General features: G+C 47.8%; 1 protein-coding gene across 2 annotated transcripts in view; it reads left to right on the forward strand.

Annotated features, from left to right (window-relative positions):
• Positions 1-6810: 6810 nt before the first annotated feature.
• VASP (vasodilator stimulated phosphoprotein) overlaps positions 6811-26485 on the forward strand; it is a 45494-nt gene continuing 25819 nt past the window's right edge. For both annotated transcript variants that reach the window (XM_029619392.1, XM_029619393.1), the window contains exons 1-2: positions 6811-7247; positions 25324-25495. In XM_029619392.1, coding sequence (XP_029475252.1) covers positions 7243-7247; positions 25324-25495 — 177 coding nt within the window. In that variant the 5' untranslated portion in view covers positions 6811-7242. The remainder of the gene's footprint in view (positions 7248-25323; positions 25496-26485) is intronic.

Raw genomic sequence — 26485 nt, forward strand, 5'->3', positions numbered from 1 at the left:
GCCCTTTGGAGCGAGGATCTGCCTGAACTGACTGAGAGTGAGGCTCTCGTTCTGCTTCTGATCGAGATAATGAGATGTGACGCCCACTGCTCTCCAGCTTCTGACCAATTTCTCTCACACTTTTCTGGATTCACACTTTAATGTTTATATTCTTATTTAGTATGCTTTTTCTCCATGCATTGCACCTGCTTTGATCTCCTACTGTCAGGGGCCTTATTCTCCCCGTTCTAGGCAGCTTTCCCCCTAGGACTGCTTCACCCCCCTCCTCAGCTAACACTGTTGCTGCCGAGTGGTCCACGTGGCGGTGAGATCCTGTCAGCCTCTTTATTCGCTGTCTGCCTGGTGTCACCTCCAACATCCCAACAACACCACCACCTCAACCCCCTAGTAAAACAGGGGGCCTGGCTCGCCCGGGATTGCAGGGTTTTGGAAGAAACTCTGGTCCATGGCGGCGCCCGGCTGAGGACTGTTGCTGTCATGATTGAGAAGTGAGTCAGGAAGGCAGGGCTGATGCTTCTGGTAGGCAAACTAGGCAGTTGCCTAGAGCGGCACACGTCCGGGGGGGGAGGGGGGGGGGGGGAAGGATGGCAAAATCCCACCGGCAGCCAAAGAAAAAGAAGAGACTTGGCCCAGGGCCACTGACTCAGCCCATCTGACAGGTGGCCAGAGAGAATGAAGAGGCCTCTCCCATTCCACCGAAGGCCAGCAGGGAAGTCCTCAGGGGGAGGGGAGGGGAGGACTGGGGTGCCAGTCACCTTTGCACTGTCCCTGCAGGAAAGGGATATAAAATAAGAGTAGTGTGTTTTGGTTTTTTTTGTTTTTTATCTACCTTGGATGGCGTCATGTCAGCCTCTGATTTTCAGACATGATTCACAACGTTACTACTACTGAATCGCCACTGACCAGATAATGACAGGGCACACACTACGTATTTTCACGGGCAATGTTAGCGGCTGGCTAGCCAGACATTTACTGGGCTGGCTGAACTTTCCAGGCTGCCTTTATATATTTATCCGATTAGTCTGGGACATCTTTTTTTTTTTTTGTCAGCATAGTGAAGCTGAACTTGTTCCAGATTCCACATTCTTCAGACGCTAATTCTCCCACAGCAAGACTAAAGATATAAACTGAAAAGGAAATGTTTTATTACGTGATCCGGCACCAACGGTAGAGGTGTGCGGAATATAAATCTTTTAAAATAAGTAAAGGGGTGGGGGAGGGAGTCCTTGGGTAGCCGTGAGTGAAGGCCGAATCCCAGTCCCAGATATGACTGAGTTGGAAGCCCGACCGAGCAGGAAAGCAGTCTTGGCTGAAACTGCTCGCTTTTCCGAGCCGGCCAGTAGATGGCAGTGTCAGACCAGAGTCTGGAAGCACCAGCCTCTGCAGCAAGGAGCCCACAGAGCGACCACTGTGAATAATGCCACAGATTAAAATCCAACTTTGCATTCAAAATAACATCATGCAAATAACTTTCAGGAAACCTTGGGCAAAGAGTTGCATTAGGTACTGATGAAAGAGCATCACAGTGGGAGTCAGTCATGGTTCACACAGACTCTGCCCTCTGGCTTACTGTTTTTAATGATTATCCTCAGAGTAACCCAGAAGCAAAATAACTATTCCCCCCTCCCCCCACCCCCAATCATAGGCTTGCCAACTGCCTCCATTTTTACAGGACAGATTAATCCAGTCTTGGTTCTGCATGCATGGACTTACAATTCTGAGTTTGTTAAGAAAAGCAGGAACCACATCTCTGTGCACTTGCTGGGAGTAAAACCAGGACTGGATTAAGCTATCCTGAAAAAATGCAGCCAGTTGGCATCTCTGACAAGCAGTGACGTGGCACCATTACTTAAATGGACACCATTAGTCTAGTCTATAGGTAATCACATTAAGGAGAGCATTATGCCAGTAATCTTTTCAGCAAGAAAGGATATCAGCTTTAAATAAGTGACTACATTAATGCATAATGTACCCGGCACTACATAGGCTTATGTACTGGGTCTGGATTCTGCTTGGGATGGAACAGGGAAGGCTCGCAGTCAGCAGAAACTCAATCATTAAACCTGACCTTGGAGCAGGCAGTGATCAGAAACATGCCCGCTGTTCAGCAGGAAACAAGAGGAACATTGTCTGTAATGGGAGATGGAGAGCTAGGCCAGCGAAAGGAAAGGTGAGCTAAGAATAAGACCCAAAAAGGGTATAACTGATCGAAGAAACAAGCAGGTTAAATCTCTTGAGAACCACAGCATCTTGGCCTCAAAATTCATAGGGGTCTTCATAACAATTAAAGGGTTAATTCTTGTCCCAACTTCTTGTGTTTTTAAAATATTTTTCCCATGCCCCCCACCCCCAAGTTGCTGCTATGTGGTTTATACTGGCTCCATATGTGGCATGTTACCTGGTCAGGTTACAGATGATCAGCACAGTAGCACCCTTCTGTATTTGGCCTGGCACTTTCTTCCTGCTTTTTGTGTCTTCCACCTCAATTGGAATTCACCTTTCTTGGACTCTAGCACCTTGAGCCTTCATTCAAAACTATCTGGAAATGTTTCCTGTTTTCTATCCTCCTCGCAACTGAAATAGTTCAGTCATTGCAGTGATGAGCCTCGACTGGAGGCCATATAATAGAGCGCCCGCTAGAACCCGGCAGTCAGGGGCCTTAGGCGTCACTGTTGCTTGATGACTGGAACTGACTACCCCGGGGGCTCTGAAACTGTCCTGATTACAAAGAAAGCTGAGGGGACAGGGAGCACACGCTCTGCCCCCAGTATTATAACCAAGAAGAACCAGAAGGAGAGGATGGGGAGATGGAGAGGAATCTGAGGCAATGGGGGAGAGAAGAGATGGAGACAAACATAAGGGAAAGGAGGGTAGAGACAGAGAGGAATCCAAGGTCACGGGATAATGAAGGGAAGCTTGGTAGGGGTGGAAGAGATGGAGAGGAGAGGAGGAGATGGGGGAATGGAGAAAAGGGAAGATGGAGATGAATTTAGGAGGGATGGGAGATGGAGAGGCACATGAGAGAAAAGAAAAAAAGATGGAGAAGAATCTGGGGGAATGGAGAGAGCGCGGAAAATGGGGAGGAAATGTGCGAGGAGAGATGGAGAGGAACCTGGAAGGAGAAAGAAGGGGAGGAGGAGCTTTCTTTGTAATGTAACCCCAATATTTAAAAAGGGCTCCAGGGGCGATCCGGGAAACTACAGACCGGTTAGCCTGACTTCAGTGCCAGGAAAAATAGTGGAAAGTGTTCTAAACATCAAAATCACAGAACATATAGAAAGACATGATTTAATGGAACAAAGTCAGCATGGCTTTACCCAAGGCAAGTCTTGCCTCACAAATCTGCTTCACTTTTTTGAAGGGGTTAATAAACATATGGATAAAGGTGAACCGGTAGATGTAGTATACTTGGATTTTCAGAAGGCGTTTGACAAAGTTCCTCATGAGAGGCTTCTAGGAAAAGTAAAAAGTCATGGGATAGGTGGCGATGTCCTTTCGTGGATTACAAACTGGCTAAAAGACAGGAAACAGAGAGTAGGATTAAATGGACAATTTTCTCAGTGGAAGGGAGTGGGCAGTGGAGTGCCTCAGGGATCTGTATTGGGACCCTTACTTTTCAATATATTTATAAATGATCTGGAAAGGAATATGAGTGAGGTAATCAAATTTGCAGATAATACAAAATTGTTCAGAGTAGTTAAATCACAAGCAGATTGTGATAAATTGCAGGAAGACCTTGTGAGACTGGAAAATTGGGCATCAAAATGGCAGATGAAATTTAATGTGGATAAGTGCAAGGTGATGCATATAGGGAAAAATAACCCATGCTATAGTTACACAATGTTAGGTTCCATTTTAGGTGCTACTACCAAAGAAAGAGATCTAGGCATCATAGTGGATAACACATTGAAATCATCGGTTCAGTGTGCTGCGGCAGTCAAAAAAGCAAACAGAATGTTGGGAATTATTAGAAAGGGAATGGTGAATAAAATGGAAAATGTCATAATGCCTCTGTATCGCTCCATGATGAGACCCTGCCTTGAATACTGTGTACAATTCTGGTCGCCGCATCTCAAAAAAGATATAATTGCGATGGCGAAGGTACAGAGAAGAGCGACCAAAATGATAAAGGGAATGGAACAGCTCCCCTATGAGGAAAGACTAAAGAGGTTAGGACTTTTCAGCTTGGAGAAGAGACGGCTGAGGGGGGATATGATAGAGGTGTTTAAAATCATGAGAGGTCTAGAACAGGTAGATGTCAATCAGTTATTTACTCTTTCAGATAATAGAAAGACTAGGGGGCACTCCATGAAGTTAGCATGTGGCACATTTAAAACTAATCGGAGAAAGTTCTTTTTCACTCAACGCACAATTAAACTCTGGAATTTGTTGCCGGAGGATGTGTTTAGTGCAGTTAGTATAGCTGTGTTTAAAAAAGGATTGGATAAGTTCTTGGAGGAGAAGTCCATTACCTGCTATTAATTAAGTTGACTTAGAAAATAGCCACTGCTATTACTAGCGACAGTAACATGGAATACACTTAGTTTTTGGCTACTTGCCAGGTTCTTATGGTCTGGATTGACCACTGTTGGAAACAGGATGCTCGGCTTGATGGACCCTTGGTCTGACCCAGTATGGCATATTCTTGTGTAAAGGATAGAAGGCTGAGAATACTTCACTTTACACTCGTTTTTCACGTCCCAGATTTACCCCTGTGCGGTGTGTGAAATTCAGAGAAATTAATTTTTCGGTGTATGCTCAAATTGAAAAACAGCGTAACCGCTTGTCCTGTTCTTGGTTGAGTGGGACATGGGACAGTTTGTTTAAAAACAGAACTGTCCTGTATAAAGCATGTCCCTGGCCACCCTTCTTCAGCAGTGCCTTTTTGAAATAGTTTTGTATTTTACCTAACTGAAAGGTGCTCCTGGAAGCATCAGATCCAGCCCCCTATCTACCACTCACTATGCTTGCTTGAACAAGGGTTACTTAGGGGGTCAATGTATTAAGATACGTAAATAACCTCTGTTAATGCACATTAAGAGGTGGTTTTAATGTGGGCATTATCTGCCAGAAAACATTGCCTTTAACAGCAGATGTGTTTTGTGGAAGAGAATGCTGATGTGTTACCATCGGTAAAAAGGATGCATTGATTAGGTCATGGCAGAACCAGTAGGACAAGAACATAAGAATTGCCATACTGGGTCAGCCCAGCATCTTGTTTCCAATAGTGGCCAATCCAAATCACAAGTACCCAAACATTAAATGAATAAATCCCAAGCTACCTTTCCTTATTGATTAATAGCAGAACTTAACCAAACCTTTTTTAAACCCAGTTACACTAACTGCCATAACCACATCCTCTGGCAATGAATTCTTGAGCTTAATTATGCATTGAGTGAAAAAGAATTTTCCCTGATTTGTTTTAAATTTGCTAACTTCATGGAGTGCCCCTTAGTCCTTTTATTGTCTGAGAAAGTAAATAACTGATTTACCTGTTCAAGACTTTTTATGATTTTGTAGACCTCTATCATATCCCCCTTCAGCTGAACAGCCATAACCTCTTGAGCGGTTCCATCCCCTTTATCATTTTGGTCGCCCTTGATGCTTTCTATATTTACTGCATAAATAAAAAGTTTTTTAAAAAGTACATTTTCAAAGGGCTATGTGCGTAAATTTCAGAGTTTGCACATGTGGCCAGGCCTTGTGCACGCTGCACGCATTTTACAAAGAGCCCAGCTGGGCCCCTCAGAAGGTGCGGGCCGAGGGGGCGGGGTCTGGGAGGGAGGGTGGGCTGGGACAGTGCCATTAGCTGCTGTCCTGGGGAAGTGCAGCAAGGTAAAAACCAAAAATTATTATATCTAGGAAAGGGTTAGGAGGTCAGGGAGGAGAGGGGAGAGGGTAGGAAGGTTAGTTAGGGGTATAGGGAAGTTCCTGCCCAGTCTGGAGTGGACTGGGAGGGAACTGGGGAAGCCCTACTTGCATTGCTGTGCATTGTCTTTTAAAATCCCCCCCCCCCCTGCACATGTGCGCATGGATGTTAAAATCTGCCTTGCATGAGTGCACGGATATCGTATTTTATAACACGCGCGTGTTATAAAATAGCTGCATTCATGTGCGCATGCCGGGAAGCGAGCACACCTGGATGTGCATGCGTATTTTTTTTTTTTTTTTAAACCTACCCCAAACTGATTAGGGCTCTCCTTTGTGGTTCTGATGCTTACTTTATATCTTATTTCATTACTGTTTAAAAAGCTTTTGAAAATTATTCCTGCTTGGCCTGTCTCTAATTGTGGGGCACTGTGCTGTTTGTCATTAGAGGCTTTGCTTCAGCTTTCCCTCCATACAAGCTCTGGTGCATGTAAAGCAGGAAGAACTGAAGAAAGGAACATTTTTAGAAACAGAAGGTATGGGGAAGGGGAATCTGTTGGAAATGTAACATAGATAACATGTTATGACCAATAAAGAGAAAGAAGATTAGGAGTAAGAAAAAGAGGAAAGGAAGGTGGAATCTGATATTTTCGGAAACTGTCCACCTTGTGCCCAAACTCAGATCATCAACTCTCTGGAGTGGGTGCATCTTCCCTGCTGTGCACACTGTTCAGCCATCTCCCAGAGGGGAAAGGTACTGCACAAAACCCTTTTATAGAAGAGCCCTGTTCAGACATTAATAAAAGCTTTTAAGAAGCAGGAAGAGCAGGCCAGGATTGATTTTACTGTCTGGACCTCTTGAGAGCTGTGTGGGAGGAGAGGAGCGCGGCGTGGCCCTTTTAAGAAGGTAGGGCTGGCATGGCCATTTTAAGGGCAGGGCTTTGCCCCGGGAGGAAATAGTGCAATGCATTGTGTGGAATCGGGGAGTGTAATTTTGGAAAGAAATGTAGCAAAGTAGCAGCAACACTGTAACCAACAAAAGAAAGAAGCCCGGTTTTATTTTATTAAACGAGGAGAGGAGGCCGGAAATCGGGACCCAAAGAGAGCAGAAGAGCCGAGCGTGCGAGAGCGGCAAGAGAAGCACCTGATTCCCCCCCGTGCAGGATCGGCTGAGAAAGCAGGAAACTGAGCTGGGCTTGGTCCTCACCTCCGCCGTCCGGCTGAAACGGATCCAGCACAAGCCCCCCTCCTCACTCCATAAAAAGGATTAAAAAAAAAAAAAAGAATTAGATCTATAAAGCTGAAGCCGAAGAGAGGGGTCCGCCCCCTCCCACCCCGGAATAAAGGTGATTGTGTCAAATCTGAGCTTTGGAGATGAGGTAAGTGCCGGGCTGAGAGAGTTTCCTGGTCGGCTCTGGACGGGGACGGGCACTGGGAGTTTATTGTTACAAAGGAAAGTGGCTCGGGAGGGCTTTTTTTTTTTGAGATCCCAAAGAATCCGGTTTCTGTTTGCAAACAGCCACCCGAAGTCTGCTTCCTCCCCCCCGTGGCTAGAAATCTCTTGGCTCTCCAGGCCCTTACAAGTTGGGTGGCTTAGTCATTGCCCAATAAACTTCTTACCCCCATCTGTTCAATAGGTTTTCATGCCAACTTTATTCAGACCAAGTCCCTTGTCTGACAGCGCTTTACTTGTGTCTGCTTGTGTTTTGAGGAGCAACGAGACGTTTTATTTTACAAATGGGATTCTGATCATATCTGTACATGTTTATGATTCATTCCCGAGGGAGTGACAGTGGTCCTTCAAGAACATCTGCTTGCCTCTTTCGTAGCAGCCTTGCGGTATCTTTTGGCATTCTTCATGGGTCTCATTATTATTTGTTCTATCGTCTCGTCAGTTGTCTGTGTACCGTTGGTCTTGCCTGCACTGTAATACCCGCATGGTATAATGATGACGAACAGTACAGTTGCGCCCACAGGTTACTTGAGCGAGGCAAGGATATATGCAGAGCTGCCTGAAGCTTTGAACGCAAGAATCTGTTTAGATAAGGAATCAAATTCCTACCGAAAAACAGGATCTTACTGACTTGAACTGCGAGCTGAGTTATCTTCCAGGCACAGTCTTGTACTGTCTGGTGTTGCAATGGCGTGGGCTGGTATAGATAACTGTATAAGACTGGGAAACGATTCTTTTTCACAGTGTATTTGTCCGAGAGTAACTGCTCAGGGACAGCTGATCTCTGACCTCCTCCCCTCCCCCCAGCCATCACAGTGGCAGTGCTGTTAAGCTCTCCAGTTCCAGGAGGGAGATTTCAGACCAGTCCTGGATTTAAGACCGTGCCATCCTGATGCATTCTGCTACTTGCCGTGCCGATTTCAGTGGATAAAATAGGGCACTAAAAATCCTACAGTGCACGGGGATGTAAGTTCAAAACCAGGACCTGCAAAAAAAAAATAAAAAATTCTCTGTCCTAGAACCAGAAATGTAGCAGTTCTGCAGTGGTAATGCTGGATCCCTAGTGGAGTAACCCCCCCCCCCCCCCCCCAAATAACCCTAATCCCTGTGGTGACTGACCCCTCTCCTCACTTCAAATACTGACCTTTTCATCAAGAGAGTCCCCCTTCCCATCCTATATTGCCTGACCTTGCTTTTGAGGGGGGTGTCCAGGGCTGGATTTAAGATTTTGTTGCCCATAGGCAGGACCAGAGCGCCAGAGTGAATGAAGTGCCATGCTGGCAGTCCTTCTGTGAAACGGGTTCCTCTTCTGCTCTTCTGCCATGGTATTTGCCACCCTAAGCAATTGCTTTTGTTACCTGGGTGTGACCCCACTGCTGCCTTGTATACAACATTCACACAAGCCTGGGGATTTGTTGAGCTTGTGTCGTGCATCTGTTGAAATACAGAGTCCCAGGCAGGTATCCAGCTTTTGAGGTGCTGCTTACCAGTGATTTCACTACTGGAGAGAGGTCCCTGCTGCAGTGCAAAGTACAACTCACACTACTCACCAGTACAAACCATAAAGGCTGGAACTGGTAACCAGAGGAATCTCAAAATATTTCCCAGGGGTAAGACAGGACAGTTGCCTTGGTGCAGGACTTGTCCATTTCTCTTCTGGCTTTGGTTCAGTTTAGGATATGCCCTTCTCTCTCCTCTCTGTACAGCTGCTGCCTAGCTTTAGCACTCGCTGCAGGAGAAGGGGTCCGATTGGAAGATGCCTCCACCCCACGCACCCCCATTCTTCGGTAGCCACAGATGCCGGATTGACAGGCTTCTTGTCTGCATTTACCCCCCCTCCTGTCACACCTGTTCATGTGGCCCTGCCCTGCAGCTGCGGTGCTGGAATATTTTCAGGATGGGTCCTGCTTCCATGCTGCTGCTGCTGCTGCTGGGTTTGGGCAAGTCCATTCTCTATCTGGATTTCAAAGCTACAGTCCTGGTGAGAGAGCCGGCCACTATTTGGAAGGGAAAGCAGCTGTATAGCACTATGCGACCGCACCATGTGCACACTCAAACTCTGCAGCGCACAAATGAGGTGTTACAGCGTTGCCTGGTCCCCTCATCAGAGACTGGGAATCACTTTTCCTGCCCATGCCTCAGCTCTGGGCCAGCCTCCCCCCTCTGATGGCGCTTACTGGATAAAGAGGCTTTTGATTGGCTCTCTTAGGGCCCCTGGGCAGAGTTCTAGGGCCCTCTATTGGCTGTCGCACGCTGCCGCCACAGAGCACTCGGCAGGATAATGGAGCGAACCAGCTGTCACCATCCCCTCCTGGGTGTGTGCCCTGTTTTTTATCCGCTACCCTCCCGCTGTTTTAATTACTATTCTTCTTCCTGGAGCTGGTCACTTTAAGTCCCCTGTAAATTTCAAAAAGGTGAATAATTACTTATCTTTAAATCTGAGTTCATGTTTGGATTTGCGCTGGCCTGGGCCAATGCGCTTTGGTTTCCAGTAACTGAAACTGGAAAGGGCCATCAGCTGGCACCAGATCAGCCAGGAAGGGCCTGGCATACGCTGTTGCATCCCTGGACCTATACTTTCCAGTTTCTCCTTAATATATAGATGCGATATCGGGTGCTCAGCCTAGCGCACAGCGTGATGTGTGGTTGAATGCGCGTTTTGGACGCACTAGAAAAACTCTCGATGTAATAATGGGATTAGCGCATCCAAAATGCACATCCAAACCAGCGTGTAAATGCCATGTAAATGAAGCTATTAGCTAGTACCCCCGATGCAAAAAAAAATCACTGAGCGCCCGACGCGCATGTTTTAACATGCAAAGATTACCGCCGGTACTGGAGCTAACGTTAAGTCTCGACACACCCCAAGCCTCAACCGAAAAGCAAAAAATACTGCTTTCCTATGGTTCCTCCGATTTAATATCATCGCGAAACTAAGTAGGGAGGAACCACAGAAAGCAGCAGCAGCATGAAAAAAAAAAAAAAGTCCTGATGGTGGTCAGGTTAGGGAAACGGACACCCAATTTACCAGCGTCCATTTTCCTAATCTGCAAAGCCAAGTCTCCTGGGCACCTGATGCCAAGGATGCGTTGGGAGTTGCACGGTTTATCCCTAGCACGTCCGTTTTTAGCATGGCACCTCTTTAACATACTGCATCGTGCACCCAGGAGAGGTGAATGGGTGCGTGTTAGGGAAACGGGCACTCACATTGAGCGCCTGTTTTCTGCACGCTTTTATTGCATCAGGCCCTAAAAGAGTAGGGTCTGCCAGTCCAGCGTTACAACAGGGTGAAACAGCACATCTGGCATCCCCAATTTTGCTAAAGAACCTTCGAGAGAGCAGACTGAGTCTACTGCTCATTCTTCCCTGGTATTAAGCCCCATGTGAGAGACTCTGTGGCAGGGATTAGATGGCTTGCAGACCTCAGGTCACAGATCAGTTAGCTGGTTAGTGTCCCTCGTGGCTGTGCACCAGAGGGATTTGCATATGGTAAGGTTTCTCTTTCTGCGAAGGTGGGTCATTTTCATATGCTTTGGTTAGTTGAAAATGCAGGTCCCTGTTTTTTGTGTTCAAGAATTAGAGATGACTGCAGTGACAGGAGAGAAGCAGGGCAAGGAGTCAGGAATCTCCTTAGATTCTTGAGTGCTAATCCCGATTTTGCCATTGATTGTGTAGCCTTGGCAAATTGTGTTCCCTCCTTGTGCCTCAGTTCTAATCCGGGATTTCTCTCCTCCTCCATACAGATGAGAGAAGGGACACCTGCTACTGTTCCATTATTGAGACCCTAAACACAGCTCTGCTTCTGCACCTCCCTTCTGCCCTGCAGTACCCCCTGCTTTTCCAGTATTGAGATGACCCCCTCCCCCTACGTACAGCGCTGCCAATGCACCTCATTCTTGCCCTGCAGCAGCCCCTGCTATTCCATATTGAGCTATTGCTGAGCAAAGATAGTGAATTGTGTTAATCCCTGAGGTTGGGAGATGCCAGAGACTATGAGATGGATTATTAATCCCCGAGGTTAGGGCCTGAGATGATTAGTCATGCTCGAGGATATAGATGTGTCCGAGACCTTGAGATGGATCACTAATCCCAGAGGTTAGGGAGGTGCCTGAGAGGCGGAGTTGGGATTATTAACCCTTGAATTTAGGAGAGTGTTTGGGAGCCTGAGGATTTGGAAAGGATTAGAAAGCACTTACACTGCCATGAACCCACTGTCTGAAATACTGACACCAGGATAGGTTATTTTCTCTGTCCAGTTATGCTTTTCTTGCTGTCTTTAGCCTTTTTGCTTCCTGCTGTCATGCACAGTAAAGGCTAAATTATTCATAGATAATGCTTATGGATTTCTGGATAATATGTCAGGGGCCTATTTTCTTCCTCCCCAGGGCTGATCTAGATGCTATGGGTAGGGCATTGGTGTTCCCTGGTGTTGTCATTGTCCCCACCCTGAACCTCTACATCCTCTGTTACCTGCTTCTTCTCTCTATTTCTCATTTGCACAGGGGCCATCCCTGCTGCTGGTAATCTGGAGGCCCAGCACAGGTAGAAAACTGGAAAAGGACGTTAGGACTGGTGAATGTGCAGGAGTTGAGAGAAGGGAGAAGTTTGGAGGCCAAAGGAATAGAATCCTTTCTCTGGAGGGCAGATGTCGTTTTGCATTTGATACTTTTTTTTTTTTTTTTTAATCTAAGCAGATAAAATAACTGCAAAATTCCAGAAGAGAAAGGAGGGCGTGACCGCTAGTTGACGAGAGTCACTGCAAAGACTGGATTAAAGTACTTTGGAAGGGGATAAAAAAAAAAAATAATCTTCCTGTAGTTGCGAATGAAGGCTCAGATCCCTCCCAGTCCCAAGTGAGCTAGAGCCCAAAGGAGCAGCAGGGGAGGAAACTGTCCAGTTTGAAAGAAAAGGTGACACACAGGAAGCTTGCTTTGGTGGCGGATTATTGTTTTCGGAAACCTTTAGGCTAGAACATTAGTAAGCCTCATGTACCGTGTGTGCAACTTTGACCTGATGACACTTCGATCCTACCAACGGGGCATATTATGGTCATTAAAAAAATAAAAACAAAACAGAAAAACAACTTTACTGTAGCAGAACGTGATGGCTATCTCTGACTTTTAAAGAGTTTGGGGATGGATTTTTTTTTAAGTTGCGGCGTGTACTTGAGATCCTTAAAGCTCTCTAGATATGAATTATAGAGCTTGGTAAGGTGTTTTGGGGGCTTCCTGGGGACACCCTATAAAGCGCCGAGCTGGGTCGGGTCTGGCTCAGGGCTGCTAGTTGCAGCTTCCCCAGACCCTGTGCACGTTTTGCTTAACGCTCCAGAAGTACTGGAACCGGGTTTGCAAGAAATTTTAGTTTCGCTTCCTGATAGTCTTTGCAGGGAAAGGGCAGAATGCGCGAGGTGGAGGGAGAACCGTGGTAGGGGAGGGGGCGCGTAATAAGAGAAGTGAATACCCACGCGAAAACCCGCCTATATAGCCCAGTACCTGATGTTGTGTTTTGTCTTTTTTTTGGGGGGGGGACGACGACGACGACACACGCCCTCCAGGACCGAGTCGGGGAGGTGGCAGGACCGCTGGCCCCTCCAAGGTGCTATGTGTATACCCGGAGCTCGGTAGGGGGAGGGGGGTGGAAAGAGCCATTCCAGCACGGGTCAGAGCGCTCTCAGATGCCTTTCCCATATAAGGCTCACTTTCAGAAAAGTATCTGCAGGAAGGGGTTTGGACATCCCACAGAAAAATGTTGAAAAGGGAAACCGCGGTGACACAGCATGACTGAGGGGGGTGGGGGGAAAGCGAGAACCGAAGGCGGGCAGAGGATGGGAGCGAGACAGGGCTGAATCCTCCCCATCGTTTAGCGAGGTCACCTATGGCCCCCCCAAATCCCCCCCCCCTCCAGGAACACCTCCACACCCCCAAGAAATGGCAAATGCCAGGCAAGAGCATGAACTCTGGAAATCGGGGCTACACTTCGGGCAGCAGAGTCCCCAAGATCCACAATGTAGATTAGGAACCCTAAACCTGGCCAAGTTATCATGCAAGGGTGACGCTCGGATGGCTGCTTTTATAGGGCCCCTGATAGCAGGATTAGGGAAGGAGCCCTGGGGCGTGACCGCTGAGTGAGGACTGGGCTAAGTGAGGTGGGAGTGGATTTAAAAAGAGTGAAATATCTCTGGATAGTTACAAATAAAGGCCAGCTCTGGTTGAGCTGCAAAGGCGCAGGAAGAAATTGCTGACTCCAAAAACCGATTTTTAAAAATATACCCCCCCCTTTCGTGCCTCCATGTGCGTCCCTGCTCCATGACTCCCGGGCCAGATCTGCTGTATATTGCTGAGCACCTGAATATTGCTGGGAAAAAATGGAGGCCAAAGCTCAGTCCGTGTTTAATATAGCACAGACCTTTTAATGTGTAAATCAAAGAAAAGCAAAAAAAGCAAGACAAACTTACTGGATAATTAGTAGCAGGATTTTGCGACAATTTCTCCTCTCAAACCCTACTGTGTCACGTTAAAGTTAATACATTTAACATTTTCTGTTAGATTTTTTTGCCAGACTGGTGCATTTCGTAATCTACCGTCCCCTCCCCCCAGGAGCGCCTATAGGCTTGGATGTGTGTGAGACATGCGACTTCGTGTGCGCTATAAAGTGCCTTGGAATACAGTTTGGATGAAAGGCGCCGCGTGTACGTTTGTGCCTTTCTCTCTGTATAAAGTGCTTTGGTTTGGGTCGCTGCCGGTTCAGTTGCAGGGAAGGGAGTAGGAGGCGCCAGGCAGCGGCCCGAGACAGCTCGGGATGAGGGTAAAGCATGAGCCCCCTTTCTCTCGCAGGATCCCGGGGCTGAGGTTGGCGCTGTCACTTCTCGCTGGCTCTTGTGGCGGCTTGTCTGCTCGCGGGGGGGGGGGGGGTCAGGAATTCACCCAGACCGGGCATGCTCCGCGCCGCTGACGTCACACGGGCTGAGGCCGAAGAGCCCGCTGTTTCCTCTTAACTATTTCATGGCCGGGCAGGAATTTACAAAAACTCTACAGCATGGCCTGGGTAGCTCGTGTGTGTGTATATTTATAGATAACAAAAAACCCCAAAATATTATAAATAATGTTGTACACACATACATATCTCTGTAATTCCCTTCCCATCAACATCATGCTTGCAAGGGATTTGTTCAGTCTTCAGAAAATTACTAGAAAAATTACTTTTTGAAGCTGCCTTCCCAGTTCAAAACACAGCATAAGATGTGAGTCTGTGACATTGCTGCTTTCTGAACCTTAAATACTCAAATAATAGGGTACTATAAAAGGCACCTTAAAATACTCTGTTGCTACCACACACCTTACTGAATGTATACCTCTTACCTCCAGAAAGCCACTAATATAACTGAACCAGTATGTCTGTGAGCTATGATCACTTTTATGTGCTTTTCTTCAAGTCTGAATTTTTATTACTCTATATCTTGAATGCTATGGGGTTTTTTTTTATCTGTTGTAACATGCTTTGAGCACTCTGGATGAAAAGCATGAAATAAATTAAAAAAAATATATATATTTTAAACTTGCAGTTGCCTCCTACTCAGTCTGCACTAATGTTGGGATCTGGCACTCTGGGGATTTTCCTGGGGATTGCAGTGATGGTCCTGGGCTGGGGGCCATACACTAGAGTGGCTTCTGGAAACCTGCAGTCATAGGTCCAGTTCTGGCCACTAGATCCTTGAGTGATGATGACTCTTCTTCCCGGACGTGTGAGTGCTGATGCTGCAGTATCCTCCGCTCCAGTCCACCTGGAAAGGAGGGATGGGGGATTAAACTAGGGACCTTCCACCTGTCTGTGCACAGCACTTGGCACCTGAACGACTGCGCAAGTCTGCATGTTTCTATTTGAATTTAATTTTTTACATTTGGTCATCTGGGTACACAGCACTATACAAAACTCATTGTCTGCTCCCAGTGCATGTTGGGATGCATGGGCCTACTGTGGTGATAGGGCTGAGCTGTGCACCAGCAATGGTGGTATCAGAACCTCAGTCCTTGAGGAGTGTTTGTAAGAGACTAAGGATGGGTGGTAATATTGCACTCACCCCTCCATGCACTCCCTTCTCAGCTTGTAAACCTTTCTCCCCCCCCCCCGCCCCTCCCCTTGTGCAAAGGCATTCTCAGCCCCAGTAATCACCCTCTCAGGCTTTTATCATATTCAGAGGAAGCAGAAAGAAAACAAAGAGAATTTCACTTCCTTCTTTCAGAAAGGCACAGGTCAATGCTCTCATGCAGACTTAGACCAACAGGCAACGCAGGGATGAACCAGCTTTCTGTCCCTCAGTCACTATAGGCCTTTGAATGGGGGAGGGGGAGTAGTTGATGAGTAGTTTCCAGCTGAATAGGTGTATGAGCGGTTAATCTGCATTTCTTCCTTTTTGTGGTCTACATGCTTATACCAATAATTTTGCAAATGGGGAAGCAGAACTAAAGTGGGGGAGGGACGAGGAAGAAATTCTGGCTGCTAGCAAGCATTAATGGGGCACTGCCTGGAGGAAGCTTACTCTACTGGCATTTCAGCTGGTACTGGCTCGAGGGGTTGGTGCAGAGCCTGTCACCTCTAAGACTGGATTATGTCGGGCCTGTTTGCACTAAAGCTACCACCACAGTGGCATGAGCTGGCACCCTACTTGATAGTGTGGCACCTCGCAGGGTACGGGGAATGATATCAGTTCTGTAGGCGTGTATGAGAAAAGAGGTGGGGTGTGTGATTCTTCAGCGGGCATGGTGGCACCTTGCTAGTATTGAGCCGAGTTCACTTCCAGCAAAATGAATTACTGTTTGGTGCCTCCCAGGCCCTGGGGCCACAGCCACCTCTGGGAGGGAGCATTTTTAGTTGCTGTGCTTCCTTCCTGAATTATTTACAGAAAGCATTCAAATTACCGCCTGTACCCCTCCCCCTCTAGCCCCCTCGGTTCTTTGTTTTACAGCTGTGTGGCTGTTTCTGTAGCCTCCCAAAGAGATCCCACAGAACACTAGCAACATGTATTAGGTATTACTAGGCCTGCACTTTTTATTTTAGGAATGTCTAACTACTTGAAAAATATATCTTCACAGATCCCTAAAGTATGAAAAATGTACTTGCCCACATACCGAAGGTGCATGCATCTTCTGGGCTGACAAGATAGCCTAGGGAGCAGGAGGTGGCAGAAGCATTCTTAAAAATCCAAGAGTGAGGAAGTCAGCAGAGCTGGCCCCAGTCAAGACCTGAGGACAGGGAGAAGAAGCGCAGGGGTCAGGGGGAAGAGTGAGAGGACTGACAGGATGGGCAGAGGAGGTGGGGGGATAGAAGGAAGGGAGAGTGAGAAGATTGGGGGGGCTGGAGGAGTCCTGGGCTTTTCCCCTAATGTCTGGGTAGCTGTACCCTAGACTAAAAGTCAGGGCCCAGCATTGGCTATCGTCTGAATCCAGTTCCCCCTTTTTTCCCCTCCACCAAAGCAGAGAGCAATGTTGCAGTTGCATCAAAAGCCTCAAGTAATCCTATGCCTTCTGTTAAGGGTAGTAAGTGCCTCTCCGTGCAGGTTACCTCCATGCACCCTTTCCTTCGTTTCCAGCTTCTAGACTTTAGGGATCCACAGTGTTTATCCCGTGCCCTTTTGAATTTGTTTTCTATTTTCCTCCTCGCCACCTCTTCCGGAAGGGCATTCCAGGCCACCACCACCCTCTCCATGAAGAAAATATTTCCTGATGTTGGTTATTTGTTTACCTGGGGGGGGGGGGGGGGCGCGGAGGAGTGCATTTGTGACAGGGCTGGCAGAAACACTAGCCGAATTAGGCAGCTGCCTAGAGCATCACAGTTTTGGGGGTGGCAGCAGCAGTATAGCAGGGCTTACTTCAATCAGGCCCCGATCCCTGCTGTAGTGGCAGGAGCTTATCAATGTATTCCCTGCCGCTTCCTCTAGCTCCCTGGCTCCCCCAGCACTCTCCCATGGCAGGGGCTTTCAGAGGGGCCGTGACCCGGCTTCACTTCTAGGTTCATGGCAGCACTAAAACTGCCGGCTGGGCTCCCTGGGCGTCACCTAGAGCAGCTGTGCTTTCTCCACAGCTGTTTCTCTGTTTATCCACAGCAGCTTGTCTGTTTCTGTTTGCTAATGCTATTGTTCATGCCTTTATTCTGTATTCGCTGTTTCTGCTGATTTCAGTGTAGCTGTCTCGAAAGGGTTAACCTGTGACTTGGAAGCAGAGGGTTCCTAGGTGCTTTTCCACATGTGTTTTCTGTCAACTCTGGCCATGTCTGTCTGGCCTTTGTGAATCAGCAGCAATTCCAGCCAACCCTGTAGAATAATCCTCCATTTCCTTGCCTTTATTTCTGTGGCCCGGACTGCTCTGGTCACTGTTATCTCGTTTATGGACAGTAAAACGTTATTTGTTTTACCTGTTAATAAAGTTTGGAATTGAAGAAGAAGACTCCTCTGTCCACAAGCAAAGATCGAGTTGAGACATCTGCTTTAAGATGCGCATAGGAAATGCGCAGCAGAGACAAAATAGTGGTAGGAGCTGATGAAAAATACTCCCAGCAGCTTTCTCGGCACGCAGAGTCCTGGGACTGTGAGGGAAAGAGTAAAAAAGAATATTCCTAGGGCTGCGGTTTGGGGGAGAGTGGGAGAGAGGAAAAGGAAGGTGCCTGGGACTGGTGGTGGTTGAGGGGGAGGGGGGATGAAGAAGAGGAGGAGGAATGCTCCTGGGACTGGTGGTGGTTGAGGGGGAGGAGGAATGCTCCTGGGACTGGTGGTGGTTGAGGGGGAGGAGGAATGCTCCTGGGACTGGTGGTGGTTGAGGGGGAGGGGGGATGAAGAAGAGGAGGAGGAATGCTCCTGGGACTGGTGGTGGTTGAGGGGGAGGAGGAATGCTCCTGGGGCTGGTGATGGTTGGGATGTGGGAGAGGAAGAGGAATGCTCCTGGGGCTGGGTGGAGGATTGGGAGCCTATGGCTGATGGTTTGCTTAAGGGGTCTATTGGCATTGCCCTGGCCCTACTTTCAGATGATTAACAGTACAGCAGAGACCTGGTATCATTTTTGTAAAAAAAAGATTAGAAAGCAGATAGCTTCTCTGAATTACAGTTTCAGCATCCAAGGAAAGCTATAAATATTCTGTTTTGTCCTATTTTTTTTCCTGAACCAATCAGAAAATAAAAATTACCCTCCATTTGCCAAAAATATCGTCCCTTTCCCTATGGTGCCCCCTTGTGGCTAATTTTTTTTGACTGTTCTCCAGTGCCCTGGCTGATTATGGGATTATTTAAGGAGGCACTTTGACTGTTTAAGTGCCTTTTCTTGCTATGCCCATATCTCTTGAAAGGAAAAAAGTAATTTTTAAATAGAAAGAGGTCCGTGTTGAAATGGTTTATCGGGCTAATTCCGGACTCAGCTGGGCTAACCGCGAGTTTTGAAAATCCTGCCGTTCTTACCACCCCTGGCCTGATTAAGTAGATAGCCAACTAAGTCAGGAGTGGTTTGGAGGCATTTTGGGTGGAGCAGAGTTGTCCGGCTTAACTCTTGGATAGCCAGGTATATTCAAAAGTGCACCCGGGCCACTGAATGTCCAATACAAGTTAACTGGATAAGTTTTTCTGGCTAACTTAGTTGGACTCTCCGAGGCTGAATATTAACCCTAAAGTTATTTTCTTGACACTTTCAGGGCTTCATATGTGCTAAGGGCTGTGCCCTCCCGAGATGATCGGTGAGCTGTGTGCTTACTCTGCAGCTCTCGTACAGGCCGGGCAGGATTGGTGTGGCGGGCAGCTCCTTACCTGCCCTGCTGAGCCTGTGTGAGGAGTTTTCTCCTTTCATGGGGGCTGTGTCTCGCTATATTATAAAACTATTAGGGGCTCTGGGTGATCACTGAGCTGGGTCTGTGCAGGCATCCCGGTGCTCCGCCAGAGCAGTGGGAGGCCTGCAGGCAGCAAGGGAGGAGCAGCAGCATCTGCACCACAGGGTGGTGATGGCAGTGGCACCAACAGAAGCAAGGCTGGTGGGGTTTTCCAGGCCCCCCCCTAACGCAAGAGAGAAAAAGGAGTGGCAGAGCTGGCCTCAGAAGGGGCAGATGGGGAGTTCTGGGCTCCACTAACGGCAGGAAAAGAGGCCTGAGCCTGAGGTGGGAGGGAAAGGGTTAAGGGACAGGGAAGTGCCCAGCTAGGTGGGGGTGGGAGTCCATTGCAATGGGGTGGAGGGCAAAGGGTGCACAAACAAACTTGCCCCCCCCCCCTTCATACTCACTTACCCCCCCTTCACATTCTCGGGGGAGGGTCACACACATACACATCCTCTCCCCACTCATCATGACACAACATGTACACACGATCTCCCCTTGGGTGGGGAGGAGAGAGGTAGAGGGAGAATGTGGGGCATGCAAGGGGGTAAAGGTTCACACCACTCACGTTCCTTCGCCAATCTGACAACACATACCACCTAAACTAGCAACATCTACACCACCCCCTCCCATCCTCTCACAGCTGTGCGAGCCTTCTGAGCCACATCTTTCTCTGCTGAACTCACACAGGCACCTACCCCCAACAGAGCAAGTACAAGACATCTTCTAAAATGCGCCCATCCCGCTCATGCAGGCGGGGAACATTCCTTTGGATGTTGCCGTGCAATTATTATCGCTTTCTCTTTTTTTCGGAGGTTCCCTTCCCATCCACGTGGACTTGGTCAGGGGCTGAGAATGTTCTAGCTCTCTCCCTGCCCCACCCAGGCACGAATGTAGTCCAGAGTGGAGAGTCCACCGGTGGGGTTGGCGAGTGACGTGAGCCGTGGCGCGTTCCTCAGTCCTTGTATAATAAAATTCTGGAAAAGAAGTGTCCCCCGTCCCTCGAGTCACTGTTGGCTGGGAGGAGGTGATGTGCCTCACCCTTTGAGCTGTTGAATGGTGTCATGGACGGTTTGCTGCGGAGCTGGCTACAGACAGCCCCGGGAAGCATGACGGCGGCCTGTGGAGAGTGGCGGCAGACCCTCCTCCTCCTCTTGCTTCCTGCCTCCCTCTGCCAGGCTGCAGGGATGCTCCGCTTGCTTGGTGTTGAGCAGCCAGGTTGGCGGCAGCAGTAGAGTCTGTGTGAGGGGCTATGGGGCTGGGGTGGAGTGAGCAGTTGAGGAGCGCCCCCTCCCCCCCCCCCCCAGGGCTCTCCCTGTATATTTATACAGTTAAATCTCATCATCGTTGTGGGCCTTTCATCTGGTAAGATTAGAATTTGGATGTTATACACCTGTTTGGAGGAGATTTCAAAGTGGGGAACCTGCCCTGGAGTCAGGTGAAACGATACGCCTGTAACACTACCTCCTCCTGACAGCAAATGGAAATTGGGTCTAATTATGACCCATGGAGGGAACCCGTGAAATGACCCTGAATGACCCTGCAGAGTGGAAAAGGAGCATTCATGCAGGAGCCGTGATGTAACTGGCTAATGATTTTGCAAGTCCTGAAAGACCCGGGTCATATCCTGAGGCAGTACTACCCTGCAGAAAGCAGGCCGGTGACATAAAGGCATTTAACTAGGCTGGGTATTTGGGAGGTGTGAAAGGTCCCCTGTCGCACACTAGAAGTTTCTGATTCTGGAGTGTGGTAAGCCTCCAAAGCTAGATTCCTGCTAAATACCCAGCCTAGCACCGGATGCCCTATCCTACTGAGACTCTGCCTCTTCCTGGAGAACCACAAACTGATCTCATCCCAGCTTTGGATCTCATCCCCTTTTCTATGTATTGGAGATGACTGGCTGGAAGATGCGTGGGATGGGTATAAAGTGGGAAAGATGCATTTAGAAACTGTTCCCCTGGAGGGAGAGGGGAGGCGAGGACAGAATGTGCGGATGTTTATCCTTGGACAAGGGACAAAATTACTGTCTCCTCTGTAAAACCTTTAGGATCTGCATTTCTTCTGCTTTTTAGATTCTGGGCTGATGCCAGTTTTCCATGTTGGAAATCGGACGAGTAAACGAGGAGGGAGCTGGAGTCTGCGGCTAGAAATATTTTTGGGGGCAAGAGGGAGGGAGGATTTGATGTGACTCTGCATGGCTAGTCCACATCTGTCTGAACAATCACACAGCGCAAACATTTCCTGAAGGATTACGCCACATCTCTCTCCAGTTTGTGATAGTCTGAAGCCCGGCGAGAGCCAGACTGGAAGGACACAGCAGAAAAGGCTGTGCACGATGGCTTCAGCTCTGATGAGAGCTGGATGAGGAGGAGTAAGGAGAGAGACAATGGGTGAGGAGTTCTTGATGAGAGATGGATGGGAAGGAGTAAAGAGAGAAGCCATGCGTAATGGCTTCCCGATGACAACTGGAAGAGGCCTAATGAGATAGGACAAGTTCTGATCATTTGTCACTGTGCAATCTTTCTTCTCCTCTCCAGTCCAGGACTGATGAGCCCGTGCTACGCGTGTCTGGTTCCCTGTGCTTCTCCTGAGTATGTGACGCACCTCGGGTGGGAGGTCGGCTCAGCTGAGAACACACACTGCCGCCTCTTGCTGGTGCTTCCTGTTGGCATGGTTGAAGCTGAGGTCATCTCCTTTCCTTTCCCCTCCACCTCCTTTTCCTCTGTTAGCCATTAACCAGTTTGTGTGTCTTGAATGTGACTTCTGCTGGCTGGGACAGATGAGGGGGGGGGGAGGGTTGAGAAGATGACTGGAGAAGCAGTTGGGCGCACCCCCTGGAGATCTGACATCTACGCAGAGAGACGCTACTCGGTTAGTTGGAAACAGTTGCATTGGCTCCAGCAGTCTTTGCTCTCCCAAGTTGTGCCAGATCTCTCTGAGACTGGAGTTAAAGTGTCTCTAATGTGGGGAAGGGAACCTCAGGCATTGGGCCCCAGTGGCATCGTGCCAGGAGAATGAGAACTTGTGCCCACCTACACAAAAAGAGATTGAATTAGCAGAAGTTTAAACTTGCGAGCAGTAGGTGCCACTCGTTGAGGCACAACGACTCTTGCTTTGCCCCTCTCCATAGCTGCAGGTAAGGCTAGCTCGACTAGCGGGGATTTCTTTCTTTTGGCCCAACTGCTTTGGACTTCCAGCTCAGTCAGAACCGGCTTATATTGGACTATGGCCTTCATTTGCCACCACCTGGGGTGTTTCTCTTATTTTATAACTCCCCAATCATTGTAGGGACAGTCTATGACAAGTAGATCCTTAGTCTGGCAGCTAGGCTTCACCGGTACACGATGAGTGGGACTCGCTCCCACAGGGGGCCGTGAGTGCTGCCTCCATAGCAGTCCGAGTGCAAGTCCTCGCCTGGAACTCGAATCCTGGTCTTGCGCGTGCCAGTGCATAGCACTATCACGGAGCCACCAGACCAGCCCTGGCTTTATTTCCTCTTAAAGTACTAAAAAAACCACGCCCTGTCTAATCCCAGACAACCAGGAAACACTATAATTAACCAAAGAAATACAGTACTTCCGGTCATTAATTTTAAACCCAGTATCAAATGAGAAAAATTCCTCACACTTTTGAGAATCGCTGGTCATTGGATTTTAATTGCAAAATGAAAAATAAAAAAAATATTAGAAAATGAAAAACCAAAAATAGTATTAAGGGTCCATATAAATATTTTAAACCACTAAGGTTGTTTCAGCCTTCGAGGCTGGTTTACATAGCGGCCCTACATAGATATATTTATACACTGAGTATTTTTTTCATTTGATACTGGGTTTAAAATTAATGAGCGGGAGTACTGTTTTTCTTTGGTTTATTTCCTCTTAGCCAGATTTTCTGAGCCGTTGGTGACCCAGACTCTGTTCTGGTTCCCTTCAATGACCCAGCTCTTTAGTTGGTTCATGGATGGCTCTGCATAGACTGTGAATGATAAGTAACAGAGCTGGCCCTGACTTTCTGACCCTTCCCTCCTCCCCAGGGCATTCTGGTACTTGTAGTGCTGATTTTTTTTTTTTTTTTTTTTTGGAAAAAGCAGGGATCACACACAGTGTACTGGGACAGAGGGTCAAAGTACCAGGAGTGGGCTTTCTCTCCAAAACTGGATGTTTAGCAGCTGAATCTGACTGCTGACAAAAGCCAGGCGTTAGTGGGGGAATGGCTCACATCATGGAAAATCTATCTGCCATCTCCCATCCCGCTCTAGCCAGCTGGGCAATTCCAAGCCAACCATCATCTTGGCAGCCACATAGACTCAAGACTGCCCCTTGTTCTTGATTTGGGGTGGTGCTTGCAGTTGTCCAACCTTTTGATTGTGTTGATGTAGTTAATGTGATTGGGTTGCTTTTAGTCTGCTCATTGTGTCTGTCTGTGCTCAGTTAGTGCTTTAGTTGCCATGTAGCTTCATTTTGTGTGATCAGGTTATTGTTGTGCATCTCTGATGTTTTAATAATATAGGGAATATTCTTTTAAAAGACTGTTTAAGTCCCTGTACCTCTCCTTGAGTGTGAAAGGGGTAACGTGTAATTGTTTTATCATTATTATTTAAGGCTGAATGCTCTGTAATCAAGGATACCACCATGTCATCTGCCCCAAGTTGTCCAGTCCAGGGTTTGCCCCAGTGCATTGATGAACTTGTAGTTCTGCTGTTTACAAAGCAGGGACTACATCTCCATTTATGGAATGGGGCAAAACCAACCCTGGGTCAGCCTGTCCTGAAGAAATGGGGTTGCTTTGGGAACTAGCTTTGATGTCTGGTGTAGCAGATGAGTGCCAGGTCCTTGGAGGGGACATGCTGAGCCAGGCCTGGACCCCATGGCATGCTGGGACTTGAAGTTCCTGCTTTTCCTGGAGAAATTGGAACCTCAAGTCCAGAGATGCACTGAGAGCAAAACTAGAATGGGCTGATCCTGTATCAGATGACCTGGATTCATCTGGTATCCTGCCTTCCATGAGAGTGATAGGTTTTGATCCATGTCTGCTGGTTCTATCAAAGAGGCACATTTACTTTTAAAGCACAAAACGTTCCAAAAGATATTGTCAAATACTATAATTCAGTTTAAAACTACCCAAATAAATACAATTAGAGCCTGCAGTTTGGTGTTTTATTTGCTTAAATGTAATATATATTAAAAATATTATTTTGATACTGTTTCTGGGATGTGTATAATCTAAGATTTTATGTCTTGTGACTTTGATGTATAATACAAGTTGCATGGAAATACAATGGGTAAGGTACATTATGTGCATGCAGTCAGCATCTTGATGAGGCGAGTTGTCAGGTCTGGAACAGCCAGACATGAATTCCCTATAGAAAATGCAATCAGGATGCAAAACCATAACTAAAAGAAGTCAGTTGCCACTGAATTGTCAGCTTAGCCAATCTTGCTGGCTTGTTACAGTTTGTGTCAAAGAAATGTCCCATTTATTTTATAAGTGTAGGCAAACTTGTGGCAAAGGTAGTTGAGTGCTGCACGTCTAACATGGAATTCAGACGCCATCTTGGAGGAGGTGTGTCAACAGCATCCAACCCTTAAACAATGGAGAAGGGAATAGGGTACAGCTATTCAGATACTTCAAAGAGTAGACACAGTGTGTGAGAGAAGAGCTTCAGTAAGTGGGAAGAAAGATCTAGAACATGGGGGCATGATGTGAGGCTGGAGGGGGATAGTCTTGGGAGTAAAATAAGGGAGACTTTCTGAGGGCAGGTGGAGAAGGAGCAAAAATAGTACTGGAATTCAAGAAAGGTCTTTCAGCAGTGGGGCAGCGAGGGGTTAGAGAGCGTGACACAGGCATAGAGGATCTTTTGAAGGTGGGGAGGAGGGACCAAGGGATAAGGCCTATGATGGTGATGAGTACACAGGATCCTCAACAGTGGTGGAGTGAGATGTCTGGCCTGGGGAAGGCACAGAGGATCCTCGGTGGTGGGGGAGCAGGGGTAAACTTTGTTGCGTGGAAATGAGGGGTAAAGCCGGAGGTCAAGTAGGATCCTTGTTCCTGCTACAAGAAGTGAAAATGTGCCTGAAGGAATTTCTTGGGCTGTATTTCCAGTGCAGTGGTGATGTGGGCCATCAGGTGTTCTACTCAATTTATCTTCTTGTTCTCCACAGTGAGATAGTTATATGTGCCTCCCGGGCCACAGTCATGGTGTACGATGATGCTGGCAAGAAGTGGATCCCAGCAGGCACTGGGCCGTCAGCCCCCAGCCGAGTTCAAATCTTCCACAACCCAGCCACCAACTCCTTAAGAGTCGTGGGCCGTAAGCTGCAGCAGGACCAGCAGGTAGGGTGGCAGTACTTGTGTAAACCATTGACCCTCCACCAGTGGGAGCTGAGATGGTTTCGTATTTACAAAGTGAAAAGCAAAAATGAGAACCCCCAAGTTCTGGCCTTGAGATGTTTGTTTGTTTGTGGCATGGGATGGGCCTTGGTCAATGGTCAGCGGTCTTTGACCTCTCAGAAGGAATTAATTTGAAGGTGGCCAGAACAAGAGCTTCATCCCAGCTGTGCAGCTCCTGATGCCCCCTCCATACATTTCCTGGCCAAGCTTCTGCTGCTGTTGAGCTCCTACTGAGCATTGGATCTTGTTGCCACGGAGATGTTCTCATTCTGCTGGCTATGGCCGCCCTTCCCTTCCTGTGCTTTCTGGCCCTTTTTTTTTTCCTTCACACCATTTCCTACCTACATACTTGTGAATCAACATAATTAAAACTGGTTGACTTCTTCCTGGAACGGTTGTGGTTTAACCTAACCTTTCAGCCATGTTGGGTTGCACTTTATCGCCAGCTGACTCTTTCATGTGGTTACCTTAGAGTGGCTCACTTCTAACATGAAAAGACAATTCCTAGTGTGCATTTTAGGTCGAAGCAGCAGCACCTTTCCTGCAAACACAATCCCAGTGTGCTTTGCTTTTCTCTTGAGAGAAACATGCAGCCACCTGTGATGTGGAATTTTTTGGTGCCAAAACTGCACAGCAGTTTCCAGAAGGGAAGAGATTGTTGGTGCCCCTGTAATTCCTGTTTTCAAAATACCTTTTCACAGTCCCTGGCATGTCCTGCTCTATGAAAATAATCCCTTTTACAGGTCCGGTTTTCCAGTTCCTTGCCCAGTACGGTCAGGAACTTTAATAGGAGCCAGGACTGGACCCGCATGTCATGGTGACATGGAGTTTGGTTGGCAGCACTTTCACACGTCGTGTTGGAGGATCCTCTGTTTCTCCGAGGGCTACAGACTAGTAGCCGGTCGCTTTCTGCCCTGTGTTGCCTCTCGCTGC

Source organism: Rhinatrema bivittatum, chromosome 11 (genome assembly GCF_901001135.1).
Source record: "Rhinatrema bivittatum chromosome 11, aRhiBiv1.1, whole genome shotgun sequence".
Taxonomy (NCBI): Eukaryota; Metazoa; Chordata; class Amphibia; order Gymnophiona; family Rhinatrematidae; genus Rhinatrema; species Rhinatrema bivittatum.